The following is a 13,253-nucleotide window of genomic DNA, read 5'->3' as shown; positions in this document are numbered from 1 at the left end:
TTTTTACAAAAAAACTCTAAATCCTTTAGTTTTCCTGAGTCCTTAACTTAAAGCTATGGCTTTTCTATAGGACTGGGTTCGGGAGTTTAACTAGGCCGCTCCATGACCTTAATGCCATCTTTGGCCACTTCTTCTGTCTTCACTGTGGATTTTGCCCATCTTTACTGTTTCCTACTTTTCCCCTCCGTGCTTCACAGTAGAGATATTGTTCTTGAGGTTTGATTTTGGATTTCTGGATCTCAGTTTTGATCTCACCTGGCCATGTTGCTTTTTTCCCAATCTTCCAATGACGCAACGGTCAAAAAATGCAAGTGGAAATTGGCAAAAAGCTTATCAGCAAGTAATATTTGCCTTAAGCTCCCAGGAAAAGAGACAAAAAAAACAATGATTTGAGTCAAGAAGCGAGAAACAACAATGGGTGTGTGATTACAATCATGAAGATTCGTTGATCTGCTTTTTTCTATTTGGCGAAAAACAGTTCTAAGCATTTGCTAAAATTCAACAGATTCAGGTTTTCTAGCTCCACAACACAAGCAGATTGCTCAGAATGACTCCCCCCCCCCCATCTGGGCGGTGTAAAAATATACTGGATGAAGACGAAAATTGCAGGATGTGTGGGATGCTTTTTATGATCAAGAGGCACTGACCGGAGGGCTGGCACTTAACTTGGTCATTTTCTACGCTGCTTGATGCCTGTAAAGAACTCGCTGTATATTAAATGGTTTTATTTGTTTGTTTTTTTTAGTCTGTGGTTGAATTAAAATATCAGGTGAAGTGAGAGAGAGAGAGATTAGCGTTCCTGAAAGATGGCTGATTAGAAATGCTGTAGAAGGGCTGTGCTAAACATGTGTGCAGAGCAGATGAGATAACACGTTTCCTGCTAATGCAAAGAGAGCAGAGCCTCGGCAGCCTGTATGAGCTGAAAGTTTGAAAGCCTCCGAGCGCCTCTGACTCCTACACATTCCCATGCAACAAAGGTAACAGCTTTTACATAAGTGTGAGGCTATAAACCAGTAAAATGGATTTCAATTTGGAGGAAGAAGGAAAATCAAATGCCTGAATGAGAACACATTGAAAAAAACGGTTCAAATTCTTAAACCATCCAACTTCATCAAACAGCGTATTACTCCAGATTAATGCAGTGGTGTAAAGGAAAGCAATTAATGTCGCAGGCTGCACAATGTATGCATGCTTTATATTTAAGCATGAGGCTGGGAGATAAGAATTGCATCTATCTAAAGACTGATCCGATTACGAGAAGGAGTTTTTTGCAGGAAAATTCATGAGTCTGATGTTAAAAAAAAAACACATTAACAACCTAAAGTGGAAGTTTGTATAAAGGCAGTGGAAGAAACAAATTGATTAAGCATAAGACTTCATTTTGCAGTAATTACACCTCCCTGAAATAGTGTTTTTAATCTGCCTCATTCCCTAAATGATTCAGGGATAAACTATTTATTGACAAGGGATTATGGAAAGATTTGTTGCTTGGCTAAATGTTTGCTGCATTTACTAACGTACCAGCCACTGAAGCAAATTTCTGCCTAGCAGCTCTTGGTCTCTTTAGGACATTTAGTGAGGCGTTTTTGTTTGTGTGTTTGGTAATAAACACAACAGGCTGGCAATTCATTACCCTCTGAACACTTCACTACAATTTAATTCAATGACTTTGCATTTTCAAATGATGGCTGCATCTCAGTACGGACAACTTTTGGCTCATATTTTATGCTTTTTATTTATGTTGTCTGTCACCAAAGTGCCTGATTTATAACAGAGTTAAATGTTAAACTTACCTATGGGTGGTTTTGTATTTATGGATGTTTCTGCAGAACATGACTCCAAATTATTCATGGTAAATTCAACCAAAACAAATGCTAATCTGTCGCTAGCAGGAGAAATGACTCGTGGTCTTTTATCGAAACTCCATTTTTGTTTACATTTTATGATGAAGAAGGAAGCTGCGTTCAGTGTCTTCAGAGGTTTTTGTGTCGTTTCCTTCAGTGGTTCTTGGTGCAGCACCACCACAGGCCAGGAGGGGAACAGTTTTTTCAAAGGGTTTGGATCATTTGACAGTGCAGTGTGAAAGAGAACCACAGCAGCTGAAAACATAACAGATGTTACAATTTTGGCCTCAAATCAAATCAGTTCTACTGGACTATCTGGTATGAGGTGAAGCGGGACAGATTATGTTTCAGATTAAAGGTTATTGGCAAGACTTTATTAATTACCAAGGCCTAAATAGTAAATATTGTAACATTGTGGAATGTAATTTTCTATGACTGCTACATAAATTAAGCTGGATAAAGACATTGTATGATAACCCAGATCAAATCTTTTATTTCTCTAACTGATCTCTTCACTTCTCTTTCATGGGCATGTTTTTTTGACGAACTTGAAAGCCTCCGTCCTACGGTAAACATTACAGAGCTGCCTTTGATTCAGGGAGCCCGCCAAGCCTGCTCCGTGTTTTCCCTGCTTTCTACCCATCCTTTCCCCGGGACTGCTGAATTTGAAGTTTTGAGGGCTTCATTGTGATTCACATCAAGAGAAAACCATTCTCCCAGCGAATTACCTTGATCTGCCACCCCTCCCCCCAAGGGAAGTGTAAAGACAAAGCTGTGAAATGTACTAAGGGCACACCAGGAATAAAATGGTTCTCTGAAATGTCAAAATCTGTTAGGTGGAGCAGCGTTACCCCGCTGGTTGTAGCCATTCTGCTCTCAAGCTGAACTTGTTTTGTTTTTTTTTTTACTATTTCTCAAAGAGAAAGAAAAGTTTCCCTTGCAAAGTAGAATTTAGATTGGGCCAAAAAATAAAAAAATAAAAATACAACCCAACCCAAACCTGATCCAACTCAACCGATTAACTTTAGTTCTGGGCCCAAACCTGACGTAAATAGGACAATTAGGACAACAGCAGATCTTTAATGTATTGTGGCTCAACACACCCAGATTTCAGACCTGATCAGTAATTTCTAGATGTCACAACTGAAGCTCCTTGTTTTCTTTACTTCCTCAACAGTTTGAACTATCAACTCCTCTATTTACAGTATAATATGTAGATTAACAGAACTTTACTTTATCGTGTTTCTTCCTCTGTGCTGCATGATTGTTAAACGCCACAGAAGCCAGAGCCTGTGGCCAATTCTGGTCGTCAATCTGAAGTGTACTGCAGTTATGTTAGGGCTCTGCATGCTCTCTTACCGACTGGTGACATCTCGGGTACGCTGGCTGTGTAAGGTCCCTCCAGGAATTTTGGTTCATTGTCATTGATATCTTGGACCTTGATGACAAACTCCGATTCCGGCTCCAGGGGGATATTGGTGTCGATGTCCACAGCCTGAGCCCGCAGGGTGTAGTAAGGCTTCTCCTCCCTGTCAAGGCTCCTTAAGGCATGGATGTCCCCCGTAGTTTGGTCAATTGTGAAAATGGAGCCAGCACCTTCCCCCGAGAGGGTGTACTTCACCGAACTGTCCCCCTTATCGAGGTCAGTGTGGAGCTGTGAGACAAAAGAGGGGAGGGGAAAAAAAGAGGCTGAGTGCAAACATTGACACAGATAATGATTCAATGAAAACACCGGGGAAGAGCTGTCAAGGAGAACTATTTCACAATGACAGTCAAGGAAACTGACTGCACATCAAAGAGTTCACTCAGCTCTCTGTGAAGATCTGCAAAACACCAAGTCAGGCGAAAAGGAAAATGATCAGGCGCTCAGAACATTCTGCAGATTAACGACGTGAAATCTTTCATAAATAATGAATCATCTCACTGCAATTATCCTTCAACAACTTAAGACCCATTACAGTTTAAGAAGAACTCAGAACTCTTTTCTTATAATAGACCAATGGGAGTTTAACTTTAGGAAGCAAACATCAAACAGAAAAAAAAACACCAGATCAACACCTACATAAAACAGTTTATAATTGATTATTTGGAGGGATTATTTGGGCTTCGCCGTATCTCTTATAAACATCATGTTAAGCTGCACTTTCCAGAAGCAAACACAGATTTTAATCTGTTCAGTTTTCAGCAAGACACAGCAGCTTGTTTTAAGTCAGTAATTCCTCTGTTTAGATTTTTAAGAAAGTGATTATGACAAGAGAAAAAAGTTAATAAATCTGCCAATGGTGCTTTGTTTTATCAATGTTAAGAAATTGTTTACTTAAAACAAGCTCAAATATCTTGCTAAAAAGTAACTTATAAGTTAGTTTTATCTTATTTCAAGTGTAATAAGAAATTTGCACTGGAAACTAAACTAACATTACTTGGTAAAATGTTGCATTTTTGCAGCGTCAACATACAAACATTCATATTTCCCAAATTAATCTAAAATATGAGGCTTCAGATGAGCGTGTGCAGATCAGAACAGAGCTCCAGCATTTTCAACATATCCAGGCAGAAAGCATATTTGCTAATACAGACGCAGGTCGATGGAAGCAATTTTTTTCCCCTTCTGACAAACACAAAACACATTCGGCACAAGAAAACCCTATTGACATAGTTATGTTTACTTTATGGCAGAAAGCAGCTATGATATTCAGAGCCTTTTAAATATTTACAGGCTGTAATGCAGTGTGATTACCTCAGAGGACTATGGATTTTTCTCTCACTTTGTCAGTGAGATGGAGTTTCCACAAGCCTGACTGAATGGAAGTTGTAAACCGGGAGAAAATAAAAGATAAATAGTCACAACTCCAAGCTACTAGCTTAAGTGTTGTCTTGTGGAAACAGGAAACATTTTCCATTACATTTGGCTTCTTAAAAATAAGCTTTTTCAGTTATGCTTGTGTTTGACCAGGCAACAATTTGTGTATTATGTTACTTTTGCATCTTGTTGTGTTACAACTTTAATGTAGTTAAAATTAAATCTGTGTGAGAGATCAAACTCATATCCTTGTAAGTTGGTTTTCCAAAGAATATTTGTAAGCTAACATTAACTTGACACTGGATTCTTTGGTTGTTTTAGCAGGACAACCAATGAATAAATTCCAATAAATAAAAGGAACTGGAGCATTTATTTTTCTATTTCAGTAAGTAACTGTGAGCTTAATTAGTTTTTAAAAAATATGCTACACAATAACAATTATTCCCCTAAAAAAGCACAAGTTTAAAACTACTAAAACTGTGACCAATCAAGTTGGGAAGAGGTTAAAGTTTATCTTGAAACCAGACATCATCAAGAGGATGTTTAGTGAGGGAATTAACTGTCAGCCATTTTCAAACCTGCATCTTGTTGGACATACTTTCTGTTTTATGAATTCATTGGATAAAATACTTTCATTATCTACTTTCAGCAGATTTTAACCCAGAAGCTAAAACCTTTGTGTATATATTAATCGTTTCTTAGTTTTTAAATAAACTTTTCAACAACCACAGAAGAAGAAGTTTTAGCTGAAATGCATTACTGGCTTCTAAAATACGGCCTTTCACGGTTGATGTTTCAAAAGATTGAATTAAGCTTCTCTGATTCTACTTTTCTTCTGATCTATTGAACCTATAATTTCCCCGACCTCAGCTTTTCTATTTATGCATTCTCCTAATGAGTCGATGGATTCCCGCTACGCCGTTGCTAACTGCCATGGCCGTGACGACAGGAAGAAATATGAGCTGTGGCTGTAGATTTTCTGTAGGTTACAGCAGATCCAACAGACACACAGACAAAAATAAAAAGGCACCAACACACTGGGAGTAATTGGTGATTCAGAGCAAATTGCCAAGTTCACAGAAGCATAGCATGGCATTATAATGCTGTTACCCATTGGTGCATTTCCCATTGCTATTCAAATGATAGACTATTATTCTTAGTACATGACCGATGTTGGGTGATAACGAGACCCCAAAACATTTCTCCCAGGAGGACGAGGACGTGATGGAGATTAGGTTTTCTCATGTACGGCTAATTTGACTGATATGTTCTCCTCCTCCACCGCAATTCAATTAGAGATTCACAAAATTACTCAAAAATTAAATGCATAGGCAAAAAATTAATTGGACTAACACTTTAGATTGCTTTTTTTTATTTTTGTTACCCCCCAAAATACCAGTATCTGAGTGATGCCGCTCCTGTACGGGAGAGAAGTAGAGCTATGGGAAAAAACACATTTTATGACTTTAATCTGAGAATTCTGACTTTTTTCTCAGAAAATTAAAGTCAGAATTTCTGTGGGGGGGAAAAAATCATAATTATGATGAATCACCAAATTAAAGCAGACTAAGTTCTTTTCAAAATGCAGTACCTGGCAAAAGTCAGATTCAGATTAACTTTATTTAGGTAAATTTACAACTAAATATTTAACAAACCAATAATTTTCCAAAAAGGAGCAGGTGGAAAATATTTTTACCATTTACATCAAAACAGCGAAATGCATGCAAATCTAAAATAAAATGTAAAAATATGATAAAAAAAAATTAAAAGGTTTTGGTGCTCTGCATATTTTTTGTAAAAACTTTTGTAAAAATTAGTGAAATTTTGTTTGTGATTGGATTAAAATCAATTTCTCACTTTTACTCCTGGAAGTTTTCCTTTAGTTTCCTTTTAAGAAAATTATTTTTACTAGTTGGTCTGATACTGTAACTTTTCTGTTGTGATGTTTTATTTATTTTATTTACTTATTTTTATTATTTATTTTCATAAATTTATTCTGTTGTGTTATTCTTTCTGTACAGCACTTTGGTGCAGTTTTAACCTGTTTTTAAAAGTACTATATAAATACATTTGAATTTGAAGTAAAAACTGAAATTCTTCAGTCTTGGTAAAAGAAATCAGACATTTTATGTTATGTTTTTTCCACATTTCCTCTCTAATTTAGTCTTGCCAAAGGGAAGCTTCTACCTGAATCTGTTGAGAGAGCTGATGAGTGACAGGAAGCAGGTGTGATAACTAGTGAAGGGAACAGAAAGCATCAAAGAAGAAAGGAAGCAGCAATCACACAATCTCAAGAGCTCCATGTGTTTGGAATAGAAAAAGGTGAAGATTTTGGACTTTGGTTGAGTTACAGGATGGATTAAAACCAAAAAACTGCAGAATGACTGCAGAAAGGTAGGAGCTGATTTTCCTCTGCTGGCTCTGTTTTCCTTTTCTGTCCCCTCTGCTCTGTTTGGTACAAAAGCTGCCTATTGTGCTCATTATTCCTGAGTTGGCTTTCATTATGCGCTTGCTTCTGTTAGTCCTGCTTTCTTTTGTGCCGGTTTGCATTGACTGGGCCTTAATAGATTATTTATATGCATTTTTGTTCCTACAAGCTTTGGCATTTGTTGTGGAATTTGTCTCCTTGAGTTATGCAGATATGTTTTTGTTGGGATGTCATGATGACAAATTGGTTAAACGCTTTGAGCTGCAATGATTTAAAAATTATAAGTCGCTGTGTGTTTTTCCCTTAAATGTGAGTGTGGCTTAGTAATTATTAATCATCTCTGATCCGCCAGGGGTTTTATCTTCATGTGTTGGCAATAGATGTGTTTTTGTGATTTCTCTGACACTAGTGAAAGGATTTGACTTGAGTGGTAAATATTTAATGGGAAGTGGTAGACGTTTTGCTCATAATAAGATGGATTATTTTCTGCACTGATGATTTTTAAATGCCTTCCATGCAATGCTTATTTAGATTGTTGTAAGACTTTAGAAATGTTCTTTTTTATATATATTTATTTCATCTCACACTTGTTTTAAGTATCTCTTAAATCTCTAAGCTGTATTATCACAAATTATAAGTTGAGCTGCAAAGTTTATGAGCCATTATATTTGTCTGAAATGGTCTTCCGGGTCTGGAAATGCTAATTTGTGCAACAAAACATTAAAAATCATCAGGTTCTAAAATGACTGTAATCTCATTTCAAGTTTGAAAAGCCAAACTACCTGAAACATTGGTGAAAAGTTAAGAACAGGACAACACAGAACCAAACTGAACAACCTGATTTCATCATCTTTTAACTTTTTTGGTCTCTTTGGCCTTGTGATCATGTTTTGATCAACATTTCTTACCAATATTGCTTCATTTAGGTTAGAAAACATTACTTTCTCTGGACTTTTCTGTCTTTTCCATCCGTTCTGCTGTGGATCTGCTGCTGTGTTTGAGATCGTCGTCTTGTTGATGACCAGGTTTGAGCAAAGCTTCAGGTTATGTTTGACTCAGGCATGTGAAATCAGATCTTAACCACTGTGCCTGACAGTTTCTGCTGAAGTTCTGTGTTTTATGCTGTCAACATTATTGTTGTACATTATGGGGAAAATCTCTGCTTAGTTTTCATGTCCAAATGACTCCGACCAAAGCTTTCTACTTCCAGATAAGCTACTTGTTTCGTCCTTTTTCCTATTTTCCCTGTCATGAGCTTTAATGTTTAACATGTATTTACACCAACCCAGTTTGGTTTGCTTTAATTAAACTCTAGTTTATTTGCCTGTCTAAAAGCCTCAGCTCAGTTGAAGTGAACTCTGGTGCAGTTTGAATGTGAACACCAAGCAGACCTGAGATTGCTCCAAAAACAGGAAGTGAACAATAATGCAGGGCATTCTGGGTAAATGCAACCAAACAAACTTGTGAGTTTGGCACTAGGGGGCGAAATGGTTTGTTCTGACAAAAGCAAAACACAACGGATTAAAATCTGGCCACACATCATTCCTTTATAAATAACTTTAGTGAATCAAAATATTCCAGATAAACCTTGCTGCCTCCATGATGATTTCTCTTGGGAGGTGTGTTGGTATTGCTGATATCCCTTGATGAACTTTTAACCCCTCCCAGATTGTTGGATCTTAACAGTTGCTTCTCTAAGCTCGTTATTTTTGATGTCTTTCCATTTTGACATTGTGCAAACACACCTGACTGCTGGAAAGCAGAAAATGATCAAAAACCTATTAAATAAGTCAGATTTGATGATTTGCTAATGCAGTACAGCATCCTGATGTTACTTTTGCAGTTAAAGCCAATAAAAACAGTAAAAGTGAACATAGTTTCACACGTGGCTCCTTTTTCTTGTTACATTATTAACGACTTTTGGTAAATATCTGATCACTTTTGTATGAAAACCCTAAAACTCCACAAGGGTCTGTTTTTTGTTTTGTTTCACTTTCATGGTAAACAATCAACTTTCCATTGACTTTATGATTTTATTGTTCTGGTGAAAACTTTAGCTCTACATTTTGTTTCATTCCTTGAGGGAACAGAAGCTTCCAGAACAGTTTCTAGTCAACAGTGAGGGATTTCTGCTGGAAAAACTGCCTTGTGTTCAACAGTTGTTCCTTTATCATCCCTTTTTTTTCCCCTCTCTGTTGTAATCCCGTAATCTTTCGCAGCATCAATTGCTCTAGATTATCTCATGAGTTTGGCGCTCCCATTAGACAGATGAAACGAGACAAACATTTTCCTTCTGCAACAAAGCGGCCCTCGTCTCTCTGTGGTTTCAGTTGTGACCTACTGCAGAGATGATGGCGGCAGATGAACTGTTGCAACAATGTTGTCTTAATGGGATCTATTTCTTTTCATGACGCCGACGGATGGCAGACACAGAAAACAGCTGTGTTTAAAGCGGCCCAAATCGGGCCGCCAGGAGCCAAACCGCTGCTGTGAAAACACAAAGCTGGTTTTCATTAGACCTGTTTGATGACACGCTTTCTAATTGTGATTGCAGCGTGTTACAAGATCCCCAATCTCACTGTCACCTATTCCCGGTGGACCTAATAATGGCAGCTTTACAGTGAGATGTGTGTGTGTTGCTGGTGCTTTGTGAGGCTGAATCAACTTGTTTTTGACACACTAAGAAAATGAGCTGTGTAAGCGACACGGCAGAATATGTTGCAGAGCAGTTGTTTTGGATTGCATAAGGTTGTCAAGGCGTTTGTGATAATTGCCAGCATATATAATAAAGCATGCAAAGGCAGCTCAGGGTTGATTGAGAAATGCCTCATCATTAAAACAAACCTGCCTCATGGTGTCTGCATCTGCCAAAACATCTCAAGTATTATATAGAAAAAAACACAAAATCTTAAGTATTTTTCTTGTCCAGTTTCTCCTGCAAATATCTTATTTCAAGTGTGCTAACTTAGAAGTGACTTTTCCACAAGATATAGGGATTTGTTGTAAGTCAGTACTTTGCTTGCAGATCGTTTCACTCATTGCAGGACATGTTTCCCATGCTAAGTGAAATGATCTGCCATCTTTATTAATATTAACATATTATTGATTTAAAAGAAGCTCCTAGATGTTGCTGAAAACGTACCTGTAAACTAGTTTTGCCTCATTTCAAGTGGACTCAGATATTTGCTAGAAACTAGTCCAAATATACTTGATTTTGTTTTTGCAGTTTAGACGTGGAGAGAATCGTTGACACTTTATCACCTTGGTCTCGGTCTCGTTGATGGCCAGTAGCATGTCGGAGTTAAAACTGATGATGAGCAGAAAGTTGAGATGGTAAATCAGAGGATGTGATGGTTCATTATCGACAGGTGTTTCCAGTTGAAAGTTTGAAAACGATCATTGTCGCAATGACTGTTTAAGCCTGAATAAGCAAACATGAAGTAATCAGAGGAGAAATAAAATCCACATTCCTCTCCTGTTGTGTTGATCTCTATCCATCAAGAGAGAGCAGGCGACAATAATGCACCACATGTAAGCAGAGTTTGTAATACTTAGCAATGGGCGAAGCTGGAATCGGACGTCATAAGGACTGCACTCACACTGTTTTTTAAACTCGGCAATGAAAGCCGATGGCATCGTCACGAGATCATAATGAGATGAAGGAAGGAAACAAAACTAATAGCAACGACCTTTTGTGGAGCACTGATTGCAGGTCTGTAGAGAAGCCTGGATGTGGTGGGATTGAGATGTGACGCGCTTTACTGACAGACTCCCAACTCATAAGTTCATAATCATAATTTTCAGCCTTTATGTCCAGATTTCCAGTGTCTGGCTTCATCTGGTGCAGAATTACGCTGCACGTCTCACATGAGTGACGTAAAAACTGGATAAAACGTCACAACTGTTCAGACTGCAGACGTGTAGAAAACAATTAGACATGTATCTGAATTGAACCACATATGGAAGCGGCACAATTTGAAAAAGCTGTATGTTGATTCAGCACCAGAAGGAAAGATCTGGTTGATCTGGTTGCTTTTTCATTTTTTGCTGCCACTTTTAAAGAAACCTTCTGGGAAAAAGTTAAAAATGAAATATTTGTTCATAATGACAAGAATGTTAAAGATGCTCTAAAAACCAATAATCCATCATGCTAGGAGACCATTTCAGTCTGAGCGTGACACAAAGATGGTAAAACGATCAAAACGGAGGACTGACCGACTCCAGATCCCTTCAACTTCACCTTCAGCCAAGGTCAAAATCAAAATGCCTGAAACCTTTGATGCCGTTCAGGATCTCAGTCAGTACTGATACTTTCCTGACTAAAAATCATTATTAATGCTAATACTTTATGTATTTGAGAGGTTTAGCCTCCAATTAAACTGTTAATGTTTGCCTTTTAACTTTCACTTTTTAACTTTGTCTATCCTTGATTCTGATAACCTCTTTAATCGTCAGTGATTTCATTGTCACACATCTATGCCTCGTCTTTGGAAAAGAAAAAAAAATCTGTTAATCAAGAGCACATATCAGAAATCTGTTCATTTGACTTTGCATTAACAGATGTGGCTGTTACTGAATAAATTATCATTTCTGATTAGGGAGAAGTTGAGATTTGATTTTTCTCCTTGATTGGCAGGCGAGGAAAAGCCGCCTCTTTAATTTATTAGCATTAAAAAGAAATGTTCAGGTATTTCAATACAAGCACCCAAGAGATGTGCATTGATTCAGAACAGCACATTGAGGGAAGAAATGCAAAACGAAACGGACAGACACATTGGCCCATTAATTACAAGAGAACACAGCCTGTTATTAATTAAAATTTCCATTATGCCAACAATGGTAATCAGTTAAATAAAGGAATATTCATTAATAAAGAGGCACTCAATTGTTGAAAGCATAAAGAACCAAATGGTCCAGGGGCAAAATCATAGCCTTTGTAATCAAATATAAAAGAACAAAAGAGCACAAGTTATTGTAATAACAAAGGGAGGCAGAAAAAAATTTAAACAGGAGGTTGGAATTATATCACTAACTAAAAGAACAGCCTATTGGTTCAGATTTCAAAAAGATGGAAACGGAGATGAGTTGAAATGAAGCGTTGCAGAACGGCTGTCTGACGGGACGACAAGGATGACCTTCCTATTTTTTATTTATTTTTCTCTAAGCATAATTAGTGAGATGCTCTGAGCGCCATATCTGTTGACACGGCAGCTAAAAAAAGAAGCGGATTGTGTGTGAAACTGTAATAAGACTCCAGTTACGATCCAACCTCACGACAAACACAAAGGAAGCTTTTCTTTTTGTTTGTTTTTTTTCCGTCTTGATTATTAAGGTACATGAAGCCACAGAGGAATATTCAATATTTACGTACGAGCTCTTCAACTGCTGTAAGTCAGAGATTTTTCACTGATCATGGAGCGCAGCAAATAATTACATAACTGAATTGGCTCATAAACCAACAAACATCCATGTGGGAAGTGGGCAGCTCCTCACCATGAAAGCTACTGACGTTGCTTATGCTAAATTTGCATAATGACCATCTGCATTTATAAAGGGAACTTCCTTCTGTCGACTCTTGTTTTTTTTTATTTGATATAAAATCTACTTGTGCCACTTGTAGCTAAAGGTAGCTGCTGTGAGTAACCATTAACCTAGCAGTCGTGTTTGGACTGTGGGAGGAAGCTGGAGAGAACCCGCCCAGGAGCAGAACATGCAGACCGACCGACTGCAGGCTGGGGTTCAGTCTCACTGCAAAAACACAAAACCTTACCAACTGCTTTTGGTTGTTTCTTATCTTAGCACACTTAAAGTAAGACAAACCTAACTGACGCTATATGACACTTATTTCACTTGCAGCAAGAAGCTTTTGAAAATATCTGACAGTAGAGCCAAAACCTTTTCATCAACATTATGGAAATTATTATTTAAAACAATCTCCTATCTTGCTGAAAAGTTACTTTTAAGTCTTATTTCAAGTGTACTAAGATGCAGACACTAGAAACTAGACCAACAATTATTTAAGATTTTGTATTTTTGCGGTGCAGAACCTTCTTGGTGCAAAGCAGCATCATTGCCTGGAGCAAACCTTTAATGGATTAAAGCAGGGGTGTCAAACGTATGGCCCGCGGGCCGGAACCGGCCCGCCAAACGATTTAGTCCGGCCCGGGGGCTAAATGCATTA

At 37.8% G+C, this 13,253-nt stretch overlaps 1 protein-coding gene and 1 long non-coding RNA gene across 2 annotated transcripts in view; one reads left to right on the top strand and one right to left on the bottom strand.

Moving 5' to 3' along the window:
• LOC103140508 (cadherin-12) overlaps positions 1-13,253 on the bottom strand; it is a 161,808-nt gene that overhangs the window by 76,780 nt on the left and 71,775 nt on the right. Inside the window, exon 3 of the mRNA XM_007555689.2 lies at positions 3,204-3,498. Within this exon, the coding sequence (XP_007555751.1) occupies positions 3,204-3,498 (295 nt within the window). The remainder of the gene's footprint in view (positions 1-3,203; positions 3,499-13,253) is intronic.
• The window catches only part of LOC103140510 (uncharacterized), a 134,653-nt gene continuing 128,261 nt past the window's right edge, over positions 6,862-13,253 (top strand). Inside the window, exon 1 of the long non-coding RNA XR_476516.2 lies at positions 6,862-7,038. This is a non-coding gene — a long non-coding RNA (uncharacterized LOC103140510). The remainder of the gene's footprint in view (positions 7,039-13,253) is intronic.

This window comes from Poecilia formosa, unplaced genomic scaffold (assembly GCF_000485575.1).
Source record: "Poecilia formosa unplaced genomic scaffold, Poecilia_formosa-5.1.2 Scaffold72, whole genome shotgun sequence".
NCBI classification, from domain to species: Eukaryota; Metazoa; Chordata; class Actinopteri; order Cyprinodontiformes; family Poeciliidae; genus Poecilia; species Poecilia formosa.
This window is presented reverse-complemented; position numbering and strand designations above follow the sequence as displayed.